Source organism: Strix aluco, chromosome 21 (genome assembly GCF_031877795.1).
Source record: "Strix aluco isolate bStrAlu1 chromosome 21, bStrAlu1.hap1, whole genome shotgun sequence".
Classification (NCBI taxonomy): Eukaryota; Metazoa; Chordata; class Aves; order Strigiformes; family Strigidae; genus Strix; species Strix aluco.
In genome coordinates, this window is record NC_133951.1 from 13,721,596 (window position 1) to 13,748,216 (window position 26,621).

General features: G+C 70.3%; 1 protein-coding gene across 1 annotated transcript in view; it reads right to left on the reverse strand.

The window, feature by feature from the left end:
- BAHCC1 (BAH domain and coiled-coil containing 1) overlaps positions 1 to 26,621 on the reverse strand; it is a 26,939-nt gene extending 318 nt beyond the window's left edge. The window contains 29 exon segments of the mRNA XM_074847343.1: positions 1 to 849; positions 1,423 to 1,659; positions 2,584 to 3,728; positions 4,248 to 4,421; positions 4,517 to 4,639; positions 4,736 to 4,844; positions 4,937 to 5,012; positions 5,142 to 5,416; positions 5,512 to 5,619; positions 6,196 to 6,521; positions 6,638 to 6,802; positions 7,350 to 7,593; positions 7,678 to 7,792; positions 8,639 to 8,740; positions 8,971 to 9,107; positions 9,252 to 9,321; positions 9,323 to 9,437; positions 10,318 to 11,046; positions 11,129 to 11,486; positions 11,896 to 12,089; positions 12,644 to 12,802; positions 12,891 to 13,099; positions 13,224 to 13,329; positions 13,419 to 14,044; positions 14,046 to 15,138; positions 15,610 to 15,732; positions 16,776 to 16,955; positions 24,492 to 24,814; positions 26,499 to 26,621. The exon segment at positions 1 to 849 is cut by the window's left edge and continues 318 nt beyond it. Of these exon segments, the coding sequence (XP_074703444.1) occupies positions 643 to 849; positions 1,423 to 1,659; positions 2,584 to 3,728; positions 4,248 to 4,421; positions 4,517 to 4,639; positions 4,736 to 4,844; positions 4,937 to 5,012; positions 5,142 to 5,416; positions 5,512 to 5,619; positions 6,196 to 6,521; positions 6,638 to 6,802; positions 7,350 to 7,593; positions 7,678 to 7,792; positions 8,639 to 8,740; positions 8,971 to 9,107; positions 9,252 to 9,321; positions 9,323 to 9,437; positions 10,318 to 11,046; positions 11,129 to 11,486; positions 11,896 to 12,089; positions 12,644 to 12,802; positions 12,891 to 13,099; positions 13,224 to 13,329; positions 13,419 to 14,044; positions 14,046 to 15,138; positions 15,610 to 15,732; positions 16,776 to 16,955; positions 24,492 to 24,666 (7,680 nt within the window). The 5' untranslated portion in view covers positions 24,667 to 24,814; positions 26,499 to 26,621 and the 3' untranslated portion in view covers positions 1 to 642.

The following is a 26,621-nucleotide window of genomic DNA, read 5'->3' on the forward strand; positions in this document are numbered from 1 at the left end:
GGCACCGCGGCCACCCCGCTATTGCACTGGGGCCGGGCGGCGGCAGCGGGACCCCCCAACACCCCCCCCCCCCCCCCCCGCCCCCCGCCCTGCTCGCCGCTGCGCCGGGGGCCGAGCCCCCGCCCTGCCGCCGCGTCCCCCCTATATACAGAGCTCCCCCGCTGTCCTCGTCCCAGCCAGGCTGGGGGAAACAGTGCACTGAAACGGAAACGCGACCCCCCCACCCCGCTTCCCGCCCCATATTATTATTATTTTTTTTTTTTTGTGTGGGTTTTTTTTGTGTGTTTTTGTTGTTTTTTTTTTTTTTTTTTTTTATCGGTTTGCCTGTTTTCCATAAAACTTCCCGGAAGAAATACAATATTTACACGCAAAATAAATAGAACAACACACCTGATTTCTGCTTTACCTGCTGGCAAACAGTCAGAGGTACTAGGGAAAGTATGGCTTGTAGGGGAGCCCCCCCCCCCTGCGCCCCCCGTGACGATGCTGCTGCAGCCCCCCCCAAACCCCCCCCACCCCCCCCCCCCACCTTCACACCGGCCACCCCAGGCTTTTGCATAATCGCCGGGAAGGACCCGGCGGTGGGGACGCGGGGTGCGGGGGTGCCTGTCCCCCTCGCCGGGGTGGGCCCGGGGGGGGGGGTCAGCAGAGGATGGGCACCCCGTCAGCGGTCACCAGCCGCCCCGTGGTGGGGTCGTAGGTACCCGCCAGGTAATAAAGGTCCTGTCGGTCCTGGTACTTCTTGCTGCGCGTCATCTGCTCGTAGTGTTCCCGTCCCACCACCTGGCACTTGTGGGAGATGGTTTGAACGTCGTTCTCATCCTCGTGGCACGACTGGTACAGGGCGTTCTGTGGAGTGGGGGGGACACACATATAACGCGGTGTCACCGTCACCCCCCATTCCCCAATCCCACCCCTGGGTCTCACAGAATCATCTGGGTTGGAAAAGCCCCTGAAGCTCCTCCAGTCCCACCAGGAACCTCCCCCTGACCGTTCCCAACTCCACCAGATCCCTCAGCGCTGGGTCAACCCGACTCTTCAACCCCTCCAGGGATGGGGACTCCCCCCCTGCCCTGGGCAGCCCATTCCAACGCCCAACAACCCCTTCTGCAAAGAAATCCTTCCTAAGAGCCAGTCTGACCCTGCCCTGGCGCAGCTTGAGGCCATTCCCTCTGGTCCTGGCGCTGGTTCCTTGGCTCAAGAGACTCATCCCCCCTCTCTGCACCCTCCTTTCAGGGAGTTGCAGAGGGCCAGGAGGTCTCCCCTCAGCCTCCTCTTCTCCAGACTAAACCCCCCCAGTTCCCTCAGCCGCTCCCCATCAGACCTGTGCTCCAGACCCTGCACCAGCTCCGTTGCCCTTCTCTGGCCACGCTCGAGTCATTCAATGGCCTTTTTGGAGTCTCACCCTGCCCACCCCCTCACCTTGCCGTCGCTCTGCCGCTTGCCCAGTTTGGTTTCCTCGGGGTGATAGAACCACTTGACCTTGACCACCATGTTGCTGCCCCACGACTCCCACATGCTCTCGATGCGCCCGATGTAGGGCAGGTTGGGGCGCCCGGCCGAGAGGAAGACGGCGCAGTCCCCGATGCGCAGCGTCTCCTTGCCCCGCACGATGGCCTTGTAGAACAGCTTCCGCGCTTTGCCCTTCATGCCCCGACGCTGCCGGGGGAGGTTTTGGGGGGGGGGGACACACAGGGCGGGGGGGGCGGTCAGGGACGGTGCATGGACCCCCGACACCACCCGTGAGGCTCCAGGCACCCGGGGAAAGCAGCGCCGAGCCACGATGCTCCCACAGCACCCACCCAGCCCTGGGCACCCCCGCGGGCACCCTGCCCCCCCCGCACCCAAGTGCTGCAGGAGCACCCTGCCCTGGGCACCCATGCCCTGTGCTCCGGGCACTTGAGCACCCTGCCCGGCACCCACAGGTACCCACGCACCTGCACCCACGTAGCTGCACCTACACCCCCTGCACCCACACACCCCGCACTCTTGCACCCGTGTACCTGCACCCATGCACCCTGCTGCGCGCACACGGGCACCGCCACGCACCCACCACCCTGCTCGGTATCCCCAGGCACTCTGCTGTGCCCGTGCACCCTGCACAGCACACCTGCACCCATGCACCCTGCCCCGTGCACACAGGCACCCGTGCACCCCACACCCATGCAGCTGCACCCATGCACCCTGCCCTGCGCACACGGGCACCCATACACCCCACCCCATGCACCCTGCACCCACGCACCCTGCCGGGCACCCACGCACCCCGCAGCCATGCCCCCGCACCCATGCACCTTACCCCGTGCACACAGGCACCCTGCCCTGTGCCCCCACGCACCCCTGCACCCTGCCCCAAGCACCCTGCACCCACGCACCCTGCCAGGCACCCACACACCCCTGCACCCTACCCCAAGCACCCTGCACCCACGCACCCTGCCAGGCACCCATGCACCCTGCACCCACGCACCCTTCCCTGTGCCCCCAGGTGCCTTGCTGTGCCCCCACGCCCCCCACACCTCTGCACCTCTACCCCAAGCACCCTGCACCCACACCCCTGCCCCACGCACCCCTCCACCCGGGCTGTACCTGCGTGGGGTTCCCCGACCACCTCCAGAGCTGGCGCGCGGGCAGGAAGGCGGAGATCTTTGGCCGGTTTTCCACCGAGGGCAGGCGCTGCCTCCGGGAGAACTCTTTGGCTTTGGAGAAGCTGAGGGCCTCCTTGCGCTTGAGCTTGGCCTTGGGGCCGGCGGCGGCGGCCTTGGTGAGGAAGCAGCGCTGCGGCGCGCCGCTCTTGGAGCGCAGGGCCTCCGGCTGCGCCAGCAGCGCCGGCACCGGGTGCGAGAGGCAGGTCTGGAGCAGCAGCGTGGAGTCCTCGTCCTCGGAGCTGTAGGAGGAATCCTCGTTGTCGGAGGAGCAGAGGCTGGAGGTGGAGATGGAGCCGGAGCTGGAGGAGGTGGAAGAGCCCGAGGAAGAGGAGGAAACCGAGAGGCGGGTCATAAAGCGCGAGGGCACGTCGGCGCCCAGCCCGCCCGCCTCCTCGTCCTCGTCCATGTCCGAGTAGGAGCTGTGGCAGTCGCTGTCGCAGTTCAGGGTGAACTCGGCCTGGCCCGAGTATTTCCGCAGCGCCAGCCCCACGGGCAGCTGGTGCACGGGCGCCCGCCCCTTCCTATCCTTGCCGGCCAGGGCCGCGTGGGCATAGCCGTGGCTGGCCAGCGGCCGCTCCAGCTTGGCCCCAAAGTCCTTCTCAGCCAGCAGCAGGGCCTTGCAGTTCTTGTTCTTGGGGGACGTCACCCCTTCGTGGTCCAGCTTGACCAGGTACTCACTGCCTGCCTTTCTCCGGCCGCTTTTGCCCATTTCTGCCTCCAGCCGCTCGGCCTTCTTGGAGCGCAGGAGTTTCTGGGCGGCCGGCAGCACCAGCCCAGCCCCGGCCCCGAAGGAGGCGTAGGAGCTGGCGATGCGGCTGAAGGAGTCGGCCCCGAAGCCGTTGCCGAAGACGGGGGCGGCGAGGTGGTGGTGGTGGTGCACGGGGAAGATGGTCTCCTTGGCCCGCAGCTTCTTGGCGCTGCCGTTGACTTGGAAGAGGTTCTGCAGCACGGCCGTGCCCTTCCCCGCCGCCTTCCGCTTCGTCTGCGCCACCGCCGACCAGCTCAGCAGCGGCCCCCCGCGCCGCCCCACGAAAGGGTCGCCCAGCACCGGCGCTTTGCCGCCCGACAGCACCTCCGCGGCTTTGCCTGGCGGGAGACGGGTGTCGGGAGGGGCCGGAGGCCGCGAGGGAGGACGGACAGACGGACAGACGGAGGCTCTGGGACTGTCCCCGGCCCTGCACGTCCTTCCCTGCGGCCCCATCTCTGTTTCCCCGGCGCTGCAGCCACCCCCTTCCTGCATGGCCGGCCCCGCAGCCTTCCCTGTGTCCTGGTGTACCCCACCCCGTCTTTCCCTGCATCCCCTCTCCCTGCCTGCATCCCTGCCTGCATCCCTGCCTGTACCCCTGCCTGCATCCCTGCCAGCATCCCTGCCTGTACCCCTGCCTGCATCCCTGCCTATCCTCTATGCTTGTATCCCAGCACCCTTCCCTACATCCCAGCACCCTTCCCACATCCCAGCACTCTTCCCACATCCCAGCACCCTTCCCTACATCCCAGCACCCTTCCCCTCACCCCAGCACCCCTCAGACCGGCACTTGCTGGTGCCACCTCCCTTGGCCCCCCCACGGGCAGATGGTCTGGGGGTGGCAGCCCCCCTCCCCGTACCGCTTTTCTCCTTGCCAGCCGCCTTCTTGCCCGAGTTCTTGGGGGGCTCGGGGCCGTTGTGGCGATCCGGGCAGAGGCTGGGGGGCAGCTCGCCGGGGGGGGGCACGTCACCACACGACCGCTTCGTCCTCCGGCAGGAGCTGGAGACCAGCAGCGCGGGGGACGGCTCGGTGCCTGCGGGCAGAGCGTGGGGTCAGGGCTGGCCCGGCTGCCCCCCTGCCTGTCCCCTGCCCGTCCCCTGCCTGCAGCCCCCGCCCCGGCCCACTCACACTGGATCTTGAAGTCGGGGGGCAGCAGGCGGATGTTGGAGACAGCGATGTGCCCCGTGTCCCCGTCGTCAAACTCCACCATCACCGCCTCGGGGTCATCCTCCTCCTCGTCACTCGAGGAGCCTGCGGCACGGGGAGGGCTGTCGGGATGGGCCAGGGGTCCCCGACACCCCCCCCGCCCCTTGCCCCACCGGCTGCCCCCCCAACCCCTCTCCTCACCTCGCACCACGTTCCCTGGGTAGAGGCACCGGGATTTTTGGCTCCAGTACGCGCAGACGCGGGTGCCTGGGGGGAGGCTGCGTCGCGACTGGGGCCGGACGTCGAGGACCTGCGAGGAAATGACGTGCTGGGTTCTGTGGGGTGTGTTGGGCTCCGTGGGGTGCAGCCCCCCGTCCTGGCCCCCCCCCCTGCCCCACTCACCGCCTCCTGCAGCAGCTGCTCCTGCGAGTAAATGCGCTGCCGGTTCCCCCGCTCGCCCTCGATGATGATGCTGTAGCTGGGGAGGGGGCACGGAGAAGGTAGGGAGGGGGGGTGGGGGGAAAGCAGGGGGGGCTCAGCACCCACCCAGCTAACCCCGGCAGCCCCAGCGGCAGGGCAGGGACCCCCACCCCGGCCCCCCACTCACATGTCGGGGGGCTGGATGGTGCGGACGCTGCCGGCGTAGAGCAGGCTGTCCTCCTTGGGGATGAGGATGTGCAGCCCGTCCCGCAGATCCTCCTTCTGGATGGCGCAGGCGTGGGGTAGGGGAGAGTGGCGACCCCCCTGTGCCCCCCCGCCGGCCAGGCAGCCCCCCCCCGCCGCCTCCTCCTCCTCCTCGGAGAAGCTGCTGTTGTCATCAAAGTCAAAGTCGTCCTCCACGGTGAAGCTCTCCAGCAGTTTGCTGACCGCCCGGCCCTTGCACTGCGGGACAGGGAGCTCAGGGTTGTGGGGACACACACACGGCGGGGGCTTGGGGGGGTCCGTGTCAGGGCAGGGGGCCGGCTCCTGCCCCTCACCTGCTTGGTGGCCACTTTGCTCTTCACCTTGGCCAGCTTCTTGCCCTTGCTCAGGATGGTCTTGGCGCTTCGGGGGGAGAGGGCCAGCGAGAGCGCCCCGTTCTTCCGCTGCGGGAGGGGGGTCAGAGCCAGCCGACGGGCCCCCCCGTGGCGACCCCAGCTCTCTGGGGCCCAGCGCTGCCCCCCAACCACGCCAGCCCCTGCACCCCAGGGGCCTCTCGGTGCTCCCAACCATCTCAGCACCCCCAGACTGTGCAGTGGTGCCCCCCCTGCACCCGTCCGCACCCCCTGGTCTCATTGGAGCCCTCCTCCAAAGACCCCAGTACCCCCAGCCCTGCACCCATCCCTCTGCACCTCACGGTCTCATCAGTGCCCCCCCCAAACACCCCCAGCCCTGCACCCATCCCTCTGCACCTCACGGTCTCACTGGATCCCCCCTCAGCCCCACCAGCACATGCAAACCCCACACCCAGCCCCTGCACCCCACGGTCCCACTGGTGCCCCCCGACCACCCCGGCAACCCCACGGTCTCATCAGAAGCCCCCCCTGACCTCCCCCAGCCTCTGGCACCCACCTCTCTGCACCCCACAGTCCCATCGGTGCCCCCCCAACAACCCCAGCACCCCCCAGCCCCTGCACCCCTCCCTCCCCACCGCACAGTCCATGGGTGCCCCCCACGCTCACCCTCAGGGCCGACTGCAGCACCTTGCTCTTGCGCGTGGCCTTTTTCAGCCTCTCACTCGCCAAACGAGCCCCCTCGTCCCGTGGCCCAAAGTGCCGGGGGTCGGTGCCGGCGAAGAGGCTGCCGGGGGGGGCCGGGGCGCTGGGGCCGCTGGGGGCCGGGGGCCGGAAGCTCTCCTTGGGCTTGGCCTTCAACTTTTTCTTGCCGCCCTCCTCGCAGCCGCCAGCTTTCCGCCGCGCCGGCACCTTCTCCAGCTTGCCAGCCCCCGGCTTCACCGGCCGCCGCTTGATCTTCACCTCGCCCTCAGGGCTACCGAGGCGGCAGGGCCCTGCAGCGGGGCGGGGGGGGGGGAACGTGGCTCAGGACACCCCATGGGTGCCCACCCAGCCCAGGGAAGGGGGTTCCTCGTCCCCCGTGTGCCCCCCCGTGGGGGGATGCCGTTACCTAGCAGCCCCTGCCTTTCCTTCTTCTTCTTCGCCTTCTCGTTGGCCTCCATCTTCACCACGGAGGACGGGGAGGGGCCGAGCACGGCCACGGGCACCGAGGGCGGCAGGGACAAGCCCGGCTCGTCGTCACCGTCCTCGCTGTCTGTGTCCCCGTCGGGCTCGTCTGCAAGAGGAGGGGGGGTGGTGATGAAGGACCCCCTGCACCCAGGGGTGGCCCCTGCACCCGCCCCCCCCCCCACCCAGGGAGATGCTGGGGCCCTGACTGACCCCCTGGCACATGCCACCCCCCCTCCACGCCTGTGGCTGGATGCACCCCCCTGTCCTGGCTCCCCAGCACCCGCTCAGCACCCCCAGCCCTGTAGCAGATCCTGCACCCCCATACCTTTGCCAGATCCTGCACCCCCAGCCCCGTGCCAGACCCCACACCCCCATCCCCATACCACACCCTGTACCCCCATTCCCATCCCAGATCCTGCACCCCCATACCCATGCCGGACCCCGCACCCCCATCCCTGTGCTGGACCCCGCACCCCCATCCCTGTACCAGATCCTGCACCCCAATCCCCGTGCCAGACCCCGGACACTCACCCCCGTACCAGACCCCGTACCCCCAATCCCTGTGCCAGATCCTGCACCCCCATCCCCATCCCAGATCCTGCACCCCCATCCCCATCCCAGACCCTGCACCCCCATCCCCGCGCCGGCCTTGCCTTTGAAGCCCGCTGGCTGGCAGGGGTCGGGGTCCTGCGGCTGGTACTTGGTGGCCTTGGAGCTCTTGGGACGGGACAGTTTCTTCTGGATGCGGCCGCTGGGGTTGGGCTCTTTCCGGCGGAAGGGGCTGATGCCAGCGGGCAACCCTTTGCTCTTCACCTTCTGCTTCAGCTGCGACACCTTGTGAGCCACCTTGCAGGCCAGCTTGCCCTGCGAGCCGCTCTTCTTGCACCGCACCTTCTCCTGGGGGGCACAGGGGGGCTCGGGAGGGGGCCGGCACCCCCCCAGCCCCACGACGGTGTTTGCCAGCGGCGGGTCCGGACTCACCGGGGAGCCTTTGAGGCCACCGAACGCCGCCTCGGCCAGTTTGCTCCTCTTCTTCTTGGGCTCAGGGTCCCCCCGTAACTCGGCGCACAGCAGGGACAGGCTGGTCTTCACCGCCCTGGCAAGGGAGCGCGGCGTGGGCACGGCGCCCGCCGGCCCCCCCGGATGGACCCTGCACCCCCCTGATACATCCTGCACCCCCCAGACGGACCCTACACCCCCCGATGGATCCTACACCCGCCAGCTCCCGCCGCTTCATCTTCCCCCCACCCCGTCACCTTCACTCACTCGCTAATGTTTTGTGACATAAAACCTAGAGATTAATTTTTTTTTCTCTCTCTCTTTTTTTTTTTTCCCTCTCTCCTTCCCCTCCGTCTTAATTGAAGGAACCATTTAGCGCAGATTTAACTGTTATTACCGAACGGGGGGGCCGGGGGCCGCGCGCGCACACACGCTCCAAGCGTGTTTGGACTCGCTCGGAGGATTTATGCAAATGGGCCTGTCGGGAGAGGCAATTTGTAGCGGAGAAGGACAATTATACAGGGCCCGGGAGTGGGGAAACGGCTGCGCCGGGCGGCTAATGGGTAATAATAAAGCGCCGGCAGCGATGAACGCCGCTGCAGCGTGACCAATGGCTTTATACGGCGCAGATAAAGAGGCTTTTATGCAACGCTGCTCCCGCCGCCGGCGGGGGGGGGAACACGGTGCTGCCGCCCAGCCGAGCCCCCCCGCCCCGCCCGCCGCAAGCGGGTTGAGAGCGGGAACGCGGCCGGACCCCCCCGTCCCCGAAACGCGGCGGCTGGCGATGGGGGGATGCGGCGGGGCGGCCCCTGAGCACCGTCACCCCCCGCGGCGGGATGGCCAGACCCCCCCCCCCCCCCCCCCCCCCACTCCACGGCCCCGGCGGCAGGGCTGGTGGCTCAGCCCCCCGGGACAAGGAGGGCACGCGGCAACGGTCACTCACTTGACCTTGCGGCTCTCGGCCCGGCCCAGCGTGCTGGAGTGTTTGCGCTTCCTCGGCCGCCCCGGCCCGCGCCGCGCCGGGCTCCGGGAGCTCTCGTCACGCCTGCAGCCGCGGCAAGACCGGGGGCACCCTGAGCCGCGCGGCCGCCGCAGGCGGTGCCCCTCCGCCGAGCCGGGCTGAGGACGGGCCCAAACTCATCGCACCGGTGACCGCCACTGCCGTCCCGCTCGGCGGAGGGCGCTCCCTCCCTGGCCTCCCTGCAGGCTGCCTCCCCACCTCGTGTCGTTCCCCCCCCACCCCAACCTCGCGACCCAACCGGGACGGGGACGTACTCGTGGTCGTGTCGCCTCTGCAGCTTCACCAGCTCCCGCTGCTTCTCCTTGTAGCGGCGCTGGAGCTCGGCCAGACGCATCCGCACCTCCACCTCCTGCGTGTTGAGCTGCTCGATGGCCGCCTTCAGGGGACAAACCTGGGGGCCAGGAGAAGTGGGGGAGTTGGGGGTGGTGGGGGGGCAGCTGGCAGCACCCGGCGGCCTCAGCTCTGTGGGCTGAGACCGGGCACAACTCATGGCACCTCCCGCCCCGCCCGCTAACAGGCGAACAGACACACTCACGGCCTTGGTTTTGGGCGTCCAGGTGTACTTGCGTCGGGGGATGCGGGCGCGGGGCGGCGGGGAGGCAGGCAGGGGGCTGAGCGCGGGGGGGGCTGCCCTCCCGGCTGGCCGCCTCCACCAGCGACCAGGCGGCCGCCACCGTGGCCAAATTCTGCAGGTTGAAGGCCAGCAGGTCCTCGTCCTCCCCTGCCGGGACGGGAGGTCAGCGGGACCCTCACCGGGGCCGTGCAGGGTGAGAAAGGGCGGGGGGGGGAGTGTCTGTGGGGCAGGGGGTGCCGGGGGGGTGTCTGGGGAGAACTTGGGGTCATGCAGAGGGACAACCCCGGGGGGGCCGCGCCGCAACGGCCAGCGATGAACTCACGGGCGAGCGGAGGCTGGGAGGGACGCGGTGACGCGCCCCATCTGTGCCAGGGAGCGGGGGGGGCCCCACGGCCACCTCCCCCCAAACCCCCCACAGCGTCACGGCCATGGGCAGCACCGAGCACACGGGGCCCCGCCGCCACACGCCCGCGGCAGTGCTGGGGACGCGCCAGGCCGGCGGCCGGACCTTCCCTGTGGGGCCCCCGGGATTCCCTGGGGAAGCCGAGCCGGGAGGGAGGGGGGGGGAATCCCGGCGCCTGCCTGGAGCCAGCGCTTGGAGCCGAGCCCCGGAGGTGGCCCCGGGCTGCGAGCGGGGCCTGGCCATGGGGCACGGCACCACGCAGCACCACGCGGCACCACACGGCACCACCCGCAGCCACGCAGCCCCCGCGCTCCTCTGCCAGTGTGTGCGCCCCCCTGCACCCCAAATCCACACGCACCCCCCATCCAAACGCAGCCCCCTGCACCCCACACCCGCACGCACCCCGCTTCGCCACCGCCCCACGCACGCGCTGCCCAGCCCTGCTTGTGCCAACGCTCGTGCAAGAGCAGCCCCGCTCTCGCACGCCCTGCGCGGCTCCTCCGTCGCACCCGCGCTGCACGACACCCCCCCCGCCATCCCCACACGCACCCTCCGCGGGACAGGAGGCGACAGGGGCGCACTGGGAGGACTGGGAGCCGGGGGGGCACTGGGGGGGCCGCTCACCTTCCAGGGCCAGGTCGCAGCGGCGCCGGCGCAGCTCCAGGTCGGCGAGTTCGCTGAGCAGGGCGATGCCGGGGATCCCTGAGGCGTGGGGGGCGGGCGAGGGGGGGGCCGGGGGGGGCTCCCCGGGCGAACCCAGCGCCGGCAGCTCCCCCAGGTCGATGCCAGCGGCGATCAGCGCCTCCAGCCCGCCCGGGCAGCCCTGTCGCCCGCTGGGACCGTCGCCATCCTCCTCGTCACAGCTGCCCCCCGGCTCTGTGCCATCGCTGTCGCCATCCTCTTCCTCCTCCTCCTCCTCCTCTTCCTCCACGGTGGGGGGCAGCGGGGAGGCCCCTACCACAGGCACCGGGCGCTGCTGCTCCGGCGGGCTCTGCTCCGGGGCACCCTGAGCCGCCTCCCGGCGCACCCCAAAAGCCACCGGCGCCCGTTCCTCGGTGACCCCCGTGGCCGGAGCCGGCCCCCGCTCCCCGCAGAGGGGTCCCGGAGCGAGGAGGAGGTGATGCCGGTGCAGCAGCACCCCGGGACCCTCAGCCATCACCCCCCCTGGGGGTGGTGGCTCCCGTGGGGGGCCCGGCTCCCGCAGCACCTCCCCGGCGGGGCTGAAGGTCCGCGACTGCTCGGGCTCGGCCGGCGGCGAGCCGGCGTGCATAGTGTCGGGGTCGGCCGGCTCGGCGGAGTGCGCCTCGGAGAAGCCCATGCCGGCGGCGGGGTAGCTGTAGCCGGGGGGCAAGTCTGCGGGAAAGCGGGTGACGCTCAGCAGGGACCCCCCTATAAAGCACCGCAGCCACCCTCCTCCTCCTCAGCCCGGTCCTACCTGGCTCCAGGGACTTGGGGTAGTCGCGGGGCGGTTGCCCCTCGCCGCGCTTGTCCTCGCCGTCGCTGCCCTTGCTCTGGACGGGCAGGGGGCTGTCGGCCGGGGAGCGGGGGGCCACAGCGGAGCTGGCGGCGGGGCAGACGGGTAAAGTGCAGGGGGCCGCGGGAAGGGCCACGGGGCACTTGGCCGGGTGCCGCAGGGCCGGGGAGTGGCAGCAAGGGGAGAGTTTGGGGGGCCCGGGGGCCGCTGAGGACAGGCCCTTGGCCGGGGGGTTTAAGGCAACTGCTTTGTGGGAGGGTTTGAGGGGCTTCTCGGGACCCCCGTCCTCCAGCTCCAGGGGCGGCTCCTCCGGCTTCCGCTGTGGGGGACACCGAGGTCGGCACACGCCAGCCCCCCCCAGCCCAGTCTCTGCCCCCCCCCTCCCTGCCCGGCACCCTACAACCTGCCCCATACCCCAGCCCTGCAGCTCCCCCAGCCCAGCCCCATGGCTCAGCCCCTGCCTCACCGCCTGAGTCCAGCCCCCCTGCCCTGTCCCACATCTCGTGTGGCAGCACCTCACACCCCCAGCCCCACATCCAGCCCCACATCTCATACCCCAGCCCCACATCTCACACCCCCAACCCTGCACCTCACACCCCCAGCCCCACATCTCACACCCCCAGCACCATACCCCCACCCTCCACCCCAACCTCAAGCCAGCCCTACATCCCATCCCACCCCCAGCCCCCCTCGTCACCCCCCCACGCCGCCCCCAGCCCCACAGGCACCTGGACATGCGCCTGGCGCTGGATCTCGAGGGCCTGGGCCGCCCGCTGCTGCTGCTGCAGGGCGTAGAGCTCCTGCTGCCGCAGGAACTGCGAGCGCGAGTACACGGGCAGCTGCCCCGTGTGCTGCAGGTGGGTGCCGGGGCCCCGGCCCGGGTACATGGGGGGCCACAGCGACGCCTGGTCCATCACGTCGGCTGCCAGAGGTGGGGGGGGGTGGTCAAACGGGGACCCGCCTCAGGGTCACCCCGCAGACCCCAGCAGTGCCCTCCCCAGGCCTGTACCCCCAGCAGCACCCGCAGAGACCCATCTCCCACCCCTGCACCCCCGAAAGCACCCAGAGGGACCCCATCTCCCCCCCTGCAGGGACTCCATCACCCACCCCTGCACCCCTAAAAGCACCCAGAGACCCATCTCCCACCCCTGCACACCCATCAGTTGCAGGGACCTCCATTTCCCACTCCTGCACCCCCAGCAGCACCCAGAGGGTCCCCATCTCCTACCCCACGCCCCCAAAAGCACCCCCACGGACCCCATCTCCCAACCGTGCACCCCCAGCAGCACCAACAAGGACCCCATCACCCACCCCTGCACCCCCAAAAGCACCCAGAGACCCACCTCCCACCCTTGCACCCCCAGGGACCCCATCTCCCACCTTACATCCCCAGGGACCCCAGTTCCTCCCCAGCAGCACCCCCAGCCCCGAACAAACCCCCCAGCAGTGCCCCCCAGGGACCCCTCCCAGCCTCACCCAGCGTGTGGGGGGTGCCGTGGGCGGGGGGCTCGGTGGGCAGGATGACGAGCTGGGCAGGGGGGTCCTGGGAGAGGGGGAACACGGGCTGCATGGTGCTGGGCATGGAGGCGGGGAAGGCGGGCGGCAAGTTCTGGTGCAGCGCGGGGTGGCCGATGCCTGTGGGGCCGGGGGCTGTCAGTGCCGGGGTGGGAGTGGGGGGGTCAGCAACAGCCCCCCAACTTCCCCCTTTGCCGGCAGCACTGACCGTAGGAGTGTCCCCCCATCCAGATGGAGGGGCTGCGGGTGCGGGGCAGCCAGTGCGTGTGCGCCGGGTGGGCGTGCGCAGCGGGGTCCCCCCCGAGCTGCCCCGCCGGCAGCGAGGAGCCCCCCGCGATCATCAGGTGGGGGGTCAGCTCCCCGGGACACCCCCCCGACGGGTGCATCCGGGCAAACTCCACCAGGTCCTTGTTGTCCCTGCGGGAAGAGAAGTTGGGGGGGGATGACACACGGGATGTGGGGCAACGTGTCAGCACCACGCACCGCAGGGGACAGCACCGGCGGGCAGGGACCCCCCCGACCCCCCCAACGTGGCACTTACTGGAGAAGGAGCTCTCGCCCCGGTAGCCCCAGGCGCTCCTCGCAGAGCCGGCCCCGCTCCTCCTCTGCCTCCAAGTCGATGAGGTGCATGGGCCGCGCGGTGCCGGCTGTGCCGGGGACAGGACAGTGGCATCAGTGTGGCACCGCCAGCCCCCCACCACCCCCCAGACCCCCCCACAAACACCCCGAGTCCTACCTTTGATGCCAGCAGCCGCTCGGCTTTGCCGCCCGGAGCTGCCGCCGCCGTAAGAGGGCTCGGGCCGTCCCAGCGTGTCCTTCTGCCGCGCCACGGCCACCGCGATGCCGACGGGCGGTTGCCGCACCTCGCCCTCGCCGGGGGCCAGCCCGTCGTGGTCCCGGCCGCGGGCACAGTCCGGCCGCTCTAACTCTGGTTGCCCCTTCCCAGGGGGGAACTTGGTGTCTTGGTGGGCGCAGCTGCCCTTGACGCCCCCCAACCCCACGAAGGGGGGGCCCTTCTGCCCCCCCAGCAGCGCCTGGTTGCTGTATTTCAGCAGGTTTTTCATGGCCGAAACCTCGTCCGGGGCAGCCGGCACCTCCTGGCCCAGCACCGGGCCCTGAGTCATCAACGCAGCCTGCTGCAGACTCGTGCCGAAGGGGTCCAGGTAGGGCCCCTTCCGCTCCTCCGCCACGGTCAGGGGGGGCCCCTGGCCCTGCACGCCCCAGGGGGGCAGGGGGGGGCCGCCGTAGCCCAGGGCGCTCAGCTCCAGCGGCTTGCGCTTGCCCTCGGGGCCAGCACCGGCCGCCTCCGCCTCGGGGTGCTGCTGGTGCCGGATCCGTGCCACCTTCTGGGGAGCCGGCCCGGGGGGGGGGGTCCTTGGGGGGGCCCTTCTCTAAAGTGCAGCAGGAGGGTCCGACCCGGACGCCCAGCGGGTCGGGGCGGGCGGCGCGGGAGCAGTCGGGTGCCGGCGGCACGTCGAAGTAACCCTTCTCCAGAGCACCCTTGGGTGCCGGACCCCGGCTGCTGAAAGGGGGTCCCTCAGCCGCCGCCCCCCCTAAGTACTCCAGCCCTTTCAGCCGGGCGCCGGGACCCCCCCACTCCAACCGCCGCTCCGCCGGACCCTCCGCCTTCAGCGGGTGGTGGAAGGGGCCACCGTAAGCGGCCGGGGGCTCGGCCCCCGCCTCGGCGTGCCGCTCCTTGGCCTCGGCGCGCTCCAGGCCGGCGGCTTCCGCCGTCACCTGGAAAGAGCGGCTTTTGTCCGTCAGGTGCCCCACCGAGGGCACCAGCGTGGCCCCGCTCAGCTTCAGCTCCCTCCCGGCCGGCTCCGGCAGCGGGCACAGCACCTCGGGCCCGGCGTGGAGCTGCAGGCAGGGGAACGAGCCGGCGGCGGGGCCGAGCGGAGCCGGCCCGGCGGGCACCGCGTAGGAAACGGCGTGGTGCAGCATCTGCCGCCGCTCCACGCATTCGCCGTAAGGTTGGGCCACCTCGGGGGCTACCGGCTCCCGTTCGCCCCGACACGGTTCCTTGGCACCGCAGCGGCCGGCGCGGGGCAAGGCGCTGCCGGCGCAACTGGGCAGCACGGCGCGGCCGGCGTCGCCCTCCAGCCCCTTGGCACCCAGCAGGCAGGAAGCGAGGTGCTTGGGGCGCCCGTCGCCGGCCCCCCGGGGGGGCAACCCCTCTTTGCAGTGTCCCTCCGGCGGCACCGGCAGCACCGCTTTGTGCCGCTCTTTGGGGTCCTCCTCGGGCGGCCGCTCCTTGGGGTCCCCCTTGCCCGCTTTCTCCTTGCCCGGCAGGAAGCGGTCGTAGTCCTTGGGGGTCTTGGGCAGGGGTCCGGCCTCCCGCTCCCGGCTGCAGGAGCCGGCGGGGGGGCCGGGGGCGGCGCGGGCGATGCCGGGGAAGCCGTGGCCGGTGGGGAGCAGGGCGGGCTGGGCGGGCAGGTTGCGCAGGTAGAAGTTATCTGGGAGGGGAAGGCGACGGGTGAACCCCCCACCCCGCCGTGGACCCCCCCTTTCCCACGCCGAACAACAGCACATGGTCCGGGCACCCGCGGCCGTGCCAGCACCGGCTCCCCGCTAACGAGGGGAGGAGCGCGGGGGAAGGCACGGCCTAATTAGCTCCATTTCCCACCCAAACAATGTTCCCTATTAAGCGCCCGCCACAATATTGTGAAAAGTGAGAGCGGCGGTGGCGGCTGGGCCGGGTGCCCACCGCCCCGTGCCCGCCGGCCCCGCTCCTCCCCGGGGACACGGTGCCTCCCTCCGCCACCGGCCCCCCACCCCAACGCCGGGCATGGGCGCCAGGGATGGGTGCTGAGCCCCTCACCCCTCCCTGGCTGGGGCCACGGGCTCCGACTGGGGACCCCAACCAGCCCCGGAGGCTGTGGGGTTGAGGTGGCACCGCGGAGCCATGCCGGGACCCCGGTACCTGCCTTTCTGGCTCTCGTAGAAGCGGTGCTGGCTGTAGAGGACGTTGCTGTTGCCGTGGTGGTCCAGGTGGCTCATGGGCAGGAAGGTGGAGGCCAGGCTCCCGGAGAAGCGGGGGTACCCCGGAGCTGGGGGCACGGCGGTGGTCAGGGGGGCCGGGGTGCGCTCGCAGGCACCCGGACCCCCCGCGGTGTCTCCATAGCCACGCAGCCGAGCACCGCTCTGGCTAGAAACGCTTTGCCGGAGCCCGGCATCATCTCTAGGGGCCGCCAACACCCCCCCATGGCGAGCTGCTGCTGCTGGGCTGAGACACTACAAACTCACGGCAGCGATGGCCCCATCCCGGCGGCTCGGCACGGCTCGGCGCGCTCGGGCGGGCTGTCCCTCAGCGGCAGGCGCTGCGCTGCCGGAGCCGCGTGCGCTGCCCGAACAACACCCCCCCCGCCCCCCGCCGCCGCTTCCCGCGCGTCCCCGTCCCCCCCGCCGCCCCCCCGGCACGCCGCGCAGGCCCCGGCACGCCGGGAGCCAACTGGCAGCCGGTCAAACTACCAGCTGGGCCGGCTGCCAGGGCCCCGCGCCAATACCACCTCCCCGCTCCTTAACTCTGTCGGCCCTCGCTCCGGCCGCTCAGGTGGGGATGGGGACGCCGGGGGGCTGCGGGGACCCCCCGCTCCCCCCTCCTTGGCACGGGGTGTCTGTTTAACTGGGCTACACACGCTGCCCCCCTCTCGAGGGTCCCCATGCTGCAGCTTGCCCCCGCCGCCGCAGGAGGGGAGCGCAGCCCTCGGTTCATCACCAGTGACACGAGCTGGCCTGGCCTCAGCCCGGCTCCTGCAGCCTGGCACGTGCCTCACCCCGACTGCGGGGGGCTGCGCCTGCTCCCCCCGTGGTTGCCCAGGAAATTGGGGGGGGGCTAGGGGGTCTGTGGGTCACACCGCCGGCTGCGCCCTCCCCGTTGCCACCCCGAAGCTCGCTGCGTGCCAACCGCGTGCCCGTGCCGGCCGGCTGCCACGGCCACCCCGTGTGCCAGCGCCTGGGAGGTCTGAACCCCACCCCGCGCGGGCAACGGCTGGACGGCACCCGGCAGAGCCCCGGCCGCATCCCGGACACCCCGTGGGGGCACCCCCCCCACCCCACACCCCCCCTCAACCCCGCCTTGGCGCCCGCTCACCTTCGTGGGAGTGCGAGAACCAGATCTGGGAGGTGCCGGAGTGGGGCCCGCGGAAAGCCGGCTCCGGGGGGGAGGCGGTGGGGCCGGCGGGGTGGCTGGGGGCTCCCGAGCCCAGGCTGCTGCTCAGGAAGCCCCCCATGAAGGAGGAGGGGGGCGCGTTCCCCATCAGGCCGCTGCCGGCTGCGGGGGGAGAGGAGAGAGTCATGGGGGGGCTGCCCGTGGCCCCGCTCACGCGCCCGCGGCCCTCGTGCACCCCCGTGCCCTCGTGTGATCGCATCCCTCGTGCACACACACACACACACACACACACACACACCCCCAGCCCCACGGGGCTCGCACACGCGCCGGGGCACACGAGGGACAGTGGAACCGTGCGAGGGGCACTGCTGCCCCGAGCCGGGCACATGCGTGTGGCAGCACATGACGAGGCTTCACACACACGCGTGTGACTCCCCACGCTGCCGCTCTCCCCCCCCTTCCCCGGCTCCAGCGGCACGTTCGGGACACCGCCTGCCCCCGGTGCTGCCACGGGCCCGATCCTGGGGACACCGGGACGGCTGCTCCCTGGGGCCGGGACACGGCGGAGGGGGACAGAGCCACGTGTGTGTGTGCACACACGTGTGCAGGGAGGGGCAGGCGTGCGGGGAAGCCACGGCAGCCCCCACCCTGACCCCGGCGGCCTCCCTCGGGGGGAGGCTCAGCCCAGCGCTCCCCATCCCGATCCCCACCCCGGCCGAGCCGTGAGATCACGGTGGAAACATCGGGAAAGGGGGGGGCGGGAGCATCGTCCGGCCCCTCGCCGCGTGGCCCCGCTCCCCGTGGCCATGTGTGCGCCGACGTGGGGCTGGCGGGGCCGCGGCCGCCCGTTTCCCTCCCCGGCACGGCTCGGCACGGCCGCGGTGCGGAGGAGCCCGGGCTGGCCGGCCGCCCGGCCGGGGCAGGAAGCGATGCTTTGCTCTCTAAGCCGGCCCACGCTCCCCGGCTAATCCCTCCGGGATGCCTCTGGGATGAGTGTCGGGGATGTGGTTTCAGGCAGCCTCGCTCCTTCCTGCGCCGGCCGGCCGGGGGCCGACACCGGGCAGGGACCGCGTGGGCCCCGGGGTGGGGGGGGCACGGCCACACCCTGCGCCCTCGGGCCTGGGAACCGGCACCGCGCGCCCCCGGTGCCGGACGCGACCCCCTGACCGCGCCGGCGCACACCGGGCACGGCCGCAGCGCGCCAACGCGGCCCGGAGGATTCTGTGTGTGATGTCCAACGCCCCCCCCCCGACCCCCCCCCAAGCCCCGGTTGTGCCGGGGGGACCCCGCCGCGGGGCGTGGAGCAGGCAGCGTGCCGGGCGGCTGCACCGGGCAGGAAGCCGAGGTTTCCAGAACGAGCCTTTTCTGGAAGCTGTGAAACAGGCTGTAAAAAAATAAAACACACACACCCCCCCCAAAAACTCCGATGGCGGCGAGGCCGGGTTGGCGTGGGGTGTCCCGATGGGGCCGCGGCTCCCCACACCCCCCCACCCGCTGACTCACACCCACTGGCACGGCCGGATCCCCCGGCACGCACCGGCCACGCCGTTCCCACCCGCCTCGCACACCGCGGGCCCCTCGCACGCTCTGCCACGGCTCATGGCACGGCACGGCGCACAGACAAGGGAGCAGCCCCCCCCTTGCCCCCCCGCCTCTCAGCTTCCCCCCCTCCAGCCGCGGTGCCGGCGAGGACAAGGAAAGATCGCTGAGACCGTGCACAACTCATCACACCCATGAGCAAGCAGCGCCAGAGCAGCCCCGTGCCGGGGCCCGGCTGCCAGCACGGGGCAGATGGGCAGCGGGGTGCCACCGCGGCTCCCCCCACCCCACCAGCCCCCCCCCCCCGCCTCCACCGCCCGCGTCAGCCTGGGAACTCCCTGGCCGGGCTCCCCGTTGGTGCCGTGAGTCAGTCCCGCCGGCACCGCTCCCGGCTCCAGCACCGGTGAGAAAATCCCCCACGCCGGGTGCCCGCGGGGAGGGAAGGGTGGCCCCGGCCGTGGCCACCAGCCTCCGGCGGCTTTTTGGGGGCCGTGGGGGGCTTCGCACCTCGCGCCCACACCGGGAACGCCGGCGGCTCCGGCACAGCCCACAACTGCCCCGGCACGGCCACGGCCACGCCACACGCTGCCCCACACCGAGCCCGACGCTGCGGCCGGGCAGGGACACTGAGGCGGGGGGGGGGGGTCGTGCCGGTGGGTTTTGGGGCTGTCGGCTCCCAGGACCCCCCAAACGGGGCTGGGGGGAGGCGGCAGCCGGAGGAAAGGGTTAAAAGGGAAGCGAAGGCGCTTCCCCCTCATCCCGCCAAACCACAGCCGCGGGGGGGGGGGTGTGGGGGGGTGAGCGCTAAGGGGGGGCTTTTCACCTTGGCCCTGAATCCACAGAGGGTCACACATGTGACAAGCGTGCCAGGTCTCAGCACGACCGCACCAACAGCGCCGGGGAGGGGGGCTGCGGGGGTGGGATGGGTGGGACAGGGGGGGCACAGCAAAGGGCGCTCCCCCCCCCCCCCCCTTTCCCTGAGCCACTCTTCGCCCCCGCGCTGAGCGCGGCACAGATGGGAATGTGCCGGGAAGACGGAAAGTTTCCCCCGCCAGCGAGCGGGGCCAGGGCGGGCGTGGGGGGGCCACGGCCCCAGCGGGGGGGTCACTCCGGCCACGGCTGCTCCGGCCCCGCAGGTTTCTGGGTCGGGGGCCGGCGGCGGCGCTGCCAGGAAAGGGAGGGGGGTCCCCAGCCCCCCTCTCTGGGAAGGTGGGGGCTGCACCCCCCCACCACGCCCGGTGCAGGCGCACGGCTGCCCCCCGCTACCCCCCGCTATTCAGAGGCTCCGTTTTGAGGATGGGGGCAGAAGGGGCTGCAGCCCCCCGGGGCGAGGTGACGGTCCCCGGGGTGGCGGGGACGTGCGCGGGGCGCGGGGTTGGGTTACTCCCTCGGCTATTTCGGGGCTGGAACATTCCTCGCGGGGCCGGGGCCGCACGCGGAGCCGCTGGGAGCTGGCAGGGACCCTCCCGCACCGCCGGGCACCCCGGGGAGGTGCCACCCCCAGGTCCCCAGAGCCGGGCGTGGGGCAGGATGAGGCCCACGACCCCCTCCCCACGCTTTGCGAGCCACGCGGCCTCTTTAAATATTTGGCAAATAGGAAATAAGTGTAATATAATTTCCTCGGTGTTATAATTTAAGATTAATCCATATTGTTATGGCACTAAATAAATGCCGTAATATTGAAATGCAGTTCAAATTAGCTTGACAGAGTGCCAGAAGTACAATTAAAACGTTATCCGATGGGTAATCACGCGGCAGTCGCTCCGTGCTAAGTGCCACTCGCAAGCTGTCGGCGCTCGATGGAGGGAAGGGGAGGCTGGAGCCGCCGCGAGGCCGCACGCTGCCGCACGCTTGCACGCTCAGCCGGGGCCGCACGCTCGCACGCTCGCCGGGGCCGCGCAGGCACAGGCCACTCGGCACGCGTGGCTCACACGGGGCTCGCACGGACGGCACACGCTCCTCGCACGACTGGCACACGCCGCTCGGCGCACGCGGCCTGCAGGGTGGGCACGCTCGCCTTGCACGCTCGCCTTGCACGACGCGCACACGCGGCTTTGCAAAGCCCAGAGGCCATTTTGGGTGCAGCCATAGGTCTGGCCCACGGGCTGTGACCGTGGGGAAGCCAGGGAGGGCCTGGGGGGGTCCTGGTGTCCCACCCCACATGGTCCCATGGGGGCCTGGTGTCTCACGGAGGCCAAGCACGTGGATCCCCCAGGGAACCCCCCAAAACCTGGGGCCCACGGTGACCCCGTGCAACCTCCTGCAAAGCGTCGCACCCGCGGGGTCCCGGGCTGCCCGTGTACGGAGCGGGAGGGAGTGACCCCGAGGGGCTCCGAGGACTCGTCCCCTCCCTCCCTCTCCCCAGGGGGACCCCAGCACCCAGCGGGGTTGGATCCTGCCCCGGGGTGGTGCTGGGGGGCGGGCAGGGCGGCAGGCAGGGCCGCGCTGTGCCCATCTGTTTCGCTTTATGGAGCGGATAAAGAAGAACTCCAAGAATGAGATTATTGGGTGAGTGTTTATTTACCACAGGGGGAGCTGGGGGGGGCGGGGGGGGCACAGCCCATGTGAATCTCTGCAGAGTCACTGAATCGCCAAATCCTGCTATTTTTATTTTCTACTATAATTCCCCGCTCGGCTGTCACCTATCGCTGCCATCAGCGCCGGGAGAGGAACCGGCTGCGGGGGGGGACGGGGACATTCTGAGCTGGGGGGGTCCCGAAGAGCCTGGGGTGCCCTGAGGGGCACCCAAATGCTCCGTGGAGCCTGGCCGCACCCCCAATCCCCCCTCGGGGATCAGCCCACCGTGCTCACGGCGCTCGGCCCACGGCACCCGGTGCTGGCGCTGCCCCCAGCCCCCCCAGCACAAGACACACACACACACACACCCCACACAGGCAGCCCCAGGGGTGCAGGAGCAAGAGGCAATACTGAAACCCACCCCCCAACCTCCAGTCTGGGGCAATCACCCCCTTTACTGGCGGTGACCGGGGCTCGGTGCTGCGTGGCCGCTGGGGCTGCCCGTCCCCCCCCCGGCCTCTCCGCGCGGATCCGGCTCATCCCTAACAACCAGATGAAACCACTCCGGGGTAATTCCACGGGATCTGGGGTTCTCCGCATCTCGCTCTTCCCGCCGGACACGCGCGTGTCGTGTCCGTCCCCCCCGCCGCCCCACCCCGGCCACCCCGGCGCGAGTGTGGCTAACGAGGAGCAGACGAGTTAATCTCAAAATCTGTTTTAACTTTGACACCTACTTTTTAAAATGCAGCGCATGCGGCGGCGCGGCCGGGCTGGCACGCGGTGACGAAAGGGGGGGAGCGGGGAGCCCCCGTGCCACGGCCGTGCCGGTGCCACACCGCGGCCTCCCAACCCCTCGTTAGACCCCGTCTTCGGTTCTTAATGAGGAAGCTGTGATGGGGAGCGGCTGCAGCGCTGGCACCCAGCCCCGTGTCGCCACCCCGGTCGGGGGCCACCGTCCCCACCTGCCCCCCACCATCCCCCCGCGCCCCTCCAGCCACACCGAGGAACCGCGTAAAGCCTGGCCTGAGCCCGGCCTGCAACTTAATCCAGGGAGGGGGACAGCTGCGAGAGCCCAGCCGGCCACCAGCGCCAGGCCGCCGGCTCGCCGCCCTGGCTACCCCCGCCGGCACGCAGACCCGCGCCGCCACGGCCGGGCTGTCCGTCCACACCGGGCCGCAAACCGGCAGCGCCGGGGTCAAGCTCGTGCACCGACACCGCCACGGCAAAGCCCGTGCGAGCCCCCGCCCGGCGCCGTTAGACGCTGCGATGCGCCGAGGGCTCCGCCGCGGTGACAAATAGCCCGGCGCGATCTCAACTATGTATTAGTCCATAAAAACGTCACAAGGGCAAATATTAAGGCCCCGGCGTAAAGCACGAGCTCAGCCGAAGCCTCTGCCGAAGTTTCCCATCCCCTTGCCCGTGGTGGGGGTGTTGGGACCCCCGGCCCTGCTCGGCACAGACGTGCCGGGGCGGCGGGACCGCAGCCCCCAGCGCCGTGACTGGGGAGCGGGGGGCTGCACCCCAGCTCGGGCTGGGGGTCCCCGTCCCCGCAGCACCAGGCAAGGCCGCGGCTCCCCGCGCTCCGGCCCCCAGCGCCGTCTCGTGCCATCATTTGCATGGTCCCGGTGCCAAAACCAGACGCAAACCGAAGCGCATTTGTTTGCAATAACTGCGCAGCCCTGAATTATGGCTTTAATAAAATCAAGCTAAACAGTTTTTATCTCCCCTTCCCAGGGCAGCCTCCGGCCCCCGGCACTCGGCAAAGGCTCCTGGGAGGTGTAGTCCGGCCCGCTGCCGGGAGCCATTTGGGGGAGCGTGGCCGGAGCCCCCCCTCCCCGACCCGCACGGTACCCCGGGGCTGCCGCGTGCCGCGCCGGCCCCGCCACGGCCGCCCGGCAAACCGCGGGCTGGCTTTATTTGCTGGGTGGGGTAATTATCAATCATCGGCGTTAATTACCGCTCCGCGCGCTGCCACGGCTCCCGGCCCCGTGGCACGGCCGCACCAGGGGGATGCCGGGGTGCCAGGCCTGGGGACCCCCCCTCCCGCCAGCCCCAGCACGACACCGGGCACTGAATTATCGTTTTTATTCGCTCAAGCGACGTTCCCGTATGTGCGGGAGCCTCCGAGCGCGGCTCGCCGGGATCGGCTCCGGCTGTGCCGGCCTTGCCAAAGCCAGGAATATTTTTAGCTCTTTCTGTTGTTGGGTTTGGCTTCTCTCTTTTTTTTTTTTTTTTTTTTTTTTTTTTTTTAAGGCGAGTTTCTGCCGGGGTATTTTTAGCCTGATCCATGTTATTTTAACAACCTCCGTTGCATTCGGGCTCCCATGTGTCGCCCAGGCCCCGGCGGGCGCGAGGGTCCGGCCGCCGCCGCAGCGGGGACACCGCCACGCTGAGAAGCCAGAGGGAAGCCAGCGGCACCCCAGCGCCGGCATCCCCCGGGGATCCCCCCCCGGCCACCGCAAGCCAGAGAAGGGCTGAGCTCCCACCCCCCATCCCCCACCTCGAGGATGGGCACCAAGCCCCCATCCAGGCCCCCCTTGCACCCCAAAGCTGGAGGGAGGCCGGGGTAGCCCCCCCCAGCCCCGTGGTGGTCCCGGGGGGGGGGCCGGCTGCAGCGTGGGGGCCGCCGGCACAAAGCGAAACCGCCCCGGCCGTGGGCCCGATCCGGCGCCGCCTCCCCGGCACCCCCCCCGGTGCTCCCCACTTTTGCCTCCTTCCAGGAGCCACCAACACCCCCGCGCGCGGCCCGGCCGTGCCCCCCGCCCTAATCCACGCACTAATTGTAATCCCATTAAAGCAGATATAATTTTATTAGTATTCACAGCTCATCAAGGCGGCGACAATAACCGGCGCTGCCGCCGTGCCGCGGCGAGAAAACCGCCTGCGCCGGCGGGAAGCGGGGGGCCCCCGGCAGCACCCCGCGCCAAGCCGGCACGCTGCGCCCCGGATCCGGCCCCGCTCACGCCTCGGCTCCATCCCGGAGCTCGGCGGCACCAGAGCGGCTCCCCGCTCCCTCAAACTGCGCCCCCTCCCTCGCCGTGCCGCGCACCCCGCTTTCGGCAGCCTGCGCCCCGCTTTAACCCTGCGCGGCCGCAGCCGAGCGCCCGCCCCGCAGACAAAGCCGAGCGGGCAGCGGCCGTCGCGGATGCCGGCGTAGCAGCCGGAGCCGGGAGCCCCACGCCCGGTGCCGTTGGCCGTGCCGCGGCCGGCCGTGTGCCGCGCTTTGTCCGTCGGCCGCCGAGGCGAACGTACGCGCCGCAAACCCCTCCTCGCCCTGACGTTCCGGGGGTTTGTGCCGAGCCGGGGCTGGCTGGCCTTTCCCCGCCGCTGCCGCCGCACCGCGGCCCCGCCGCGCCGGCCCCGCGCATAACGGCCTCCTTGTTCGCCCAGAAAACGCTTCCTTGTTCAGGCACCGGGGTCTCGCCGGGCCGGCCCGCGGGTCACGCTCCTCCCGCGTCGGCAGAGCGGAGAAACGTGTGTGTGTGTGTCCCCCACCCCGCTCCGTGTGAACCCCTCGCACCCCCCAGAACCACCGGGCGCGGTGACAGCGCGATCGGCACAAAGGGGAGGCCGAAGCACCGGTGCCGTGCCGGCCCCCCGCGTCCCTCCCCGGCCCCCCGCGGCCGCCCCGACCCCTCTGACCTGTGTGCGTGGCCATGGAGATGGGCGCAGGGAAGTACTTGGTGGGCTGGAAATGTCCGGGGGGTTGTACGGCCCCGTGAGCCGAACCCGCCACGCGCCCCGTGCCGTGTCGGTGGCCCAGGCTGCCCCGCTCCGACAGCAGCCGCGGCGGGGGCGCGAAGTCACGGCCGTCCATGCCGGGGACACCCACCCGCCCGCTCGTCGCCCACGACGGGGCACGGCGGGAGGCCGACGCGGCTCCTCGGCGCGGCCGGTGATCCTCAGCGCCGCGGCGGGCCGGCGTGCCGCGCTCCGGGCCGGGGCTCCCGGTTCATCCTCCGCTCCTGGCGCAAGGGAGAGAAAGGAGAGAAAGTGAGAGCGCGGCCAGGCCGGGGGCGGGGGTTACGGCCCCCCCCAGCTCCCCCAGTGCACAGGTCCCCAGTTCCCCCCGTTCCCAGCCCCCTTTTACGCCGGTATCCCCCGTGCACTGGCCCCCGATTTCCCCGGTACCGCTCGCGCACGGTCCCCGCCATCCCTGGCGCCCCCCCCCATCCTCTCCGTTTCCCCAGTCCCTCCCAGTTCGCGGTCCCCAATTTCCCCAGTTCCCCCCCACACGCACCCCGCGCACGAGCCCCAGTTTCCCCCCGTACCCGGCTCCCCTCCCCCGCCGTTCTCCCGGTGCTCCCGGAGCGCGGCCCCGGCCTCCCCGCCCGCCCCGCCCCGGGCACGGCCCCGCTCCCCCGGAGCTCGGGCCCGGCCGCCCCCCGCTCCAACGCTCGTTATTCCCGCGCCGCTCGGGCCCCGGTTCTGCCGGTTCTCGCCTCTTTTATTTCCCCCTTCCCCCCCCACCCCCTCCCCGCGCCCCGGTGCACCGACCGTACCGCCCCGGTGCTCGCACCCCGGTTGCCCTCCCCGGTGACGGGCCCCGGTTCCCGGTGTCTCCCCGGTGCACGGCGCTTCCCCCTTCTCCCCCCCACCCTCTCCCCTCCCCGCCGCGTTGCCCGGCCCCGGTTTCCCCGGTGCACGGACCCTCCTCTCCCCGCTGCGCGGCCGCCGCTCCCCGGTATTTCCCCGGTGCTCGGTTCCCCCCCACACCCCCCCGCAACCCTTCCCCGCTCCCCGGTGCCGGCTCCCGCCCGCCGGAGCCCCCCCCGGAGCGGCGGGCAGCCCGCCCGGTGCACCGGGCCCGCCGGGGCATTGTTCTCGGCAGCGCCGGGGCCGGCGGGCCCGATCCGGCGGGGAGACCGAGGCTGCCGGGGCCGGGCCGGGCCGCGGCGAACAAAGGGGCGCGGAGCAGCGAAGGCGGCCGGGGGCCCCCCGGTGTCCCCCCCCACCCCCGGGGCCGGGGCTGTTCGTCCCGGGGGTCGCTGGGCGAGCGCGGCCGGATTGTCCTGGGGGGGCGGCGGAGGGCAGCGCCGGGGAAGAGAAATGCACGCGCGGGCAAAAAAACCAAAACACCAAACCAAACCAAAACAAAAAAATATGGGTAGGTTTTTAATCAAAATTGGTAAAAAGCAGCGTTAAAAAAAGGTAATTTTTAAGGTAAAAGAGAAATAAATAAACGCGATGGAAAACACAATTTAAATGGGAAATAATTTAAGGCAAAAACACTGAAGGCAAAAACACCGAATGCAAAAAATTGGAATGCAAAAAAAAAAAAAAAAGATTCAACGCGAAAATGTTTTAACGCACGAAATTTTAAAAGGCCGAGATTTTGAATGCGAAGATCTTGCACGCCGAAAATATTTTAACGTAAAAAAAAATATGAAGGCCAAAAAAAAAAAAAAAAATAATTTTAATGCGAAAAAAAAAAACAGTGCGAAAAAATTATTGAACGCCCAAAAAAAAAAAAAAAACCGAAAAGCGAAAAAAATAATCTGAACGCCCAAAAATATTCGACCGCGTAAAAAATAAAACGTTAAGGCGGCAAAAAAAAATAATCATAGCAAAGCGCCCCAAATTAAAATAAACCCCAAAACACCCCCCCCCACCCCCCCAGCGATCACCCCGACCAGCGCAGTTACTTACCGGAGGGGCGTTCCGCGCGTGGGGCGAGCGCGGTCCCGCCGGCGCGGGGCGGCCCTGGCGGGGTGCGCAGCGTGCTCCTGCCGGTGCCCGTGCACTGCCCATGCACCGGCTGCTCCTGCAGCA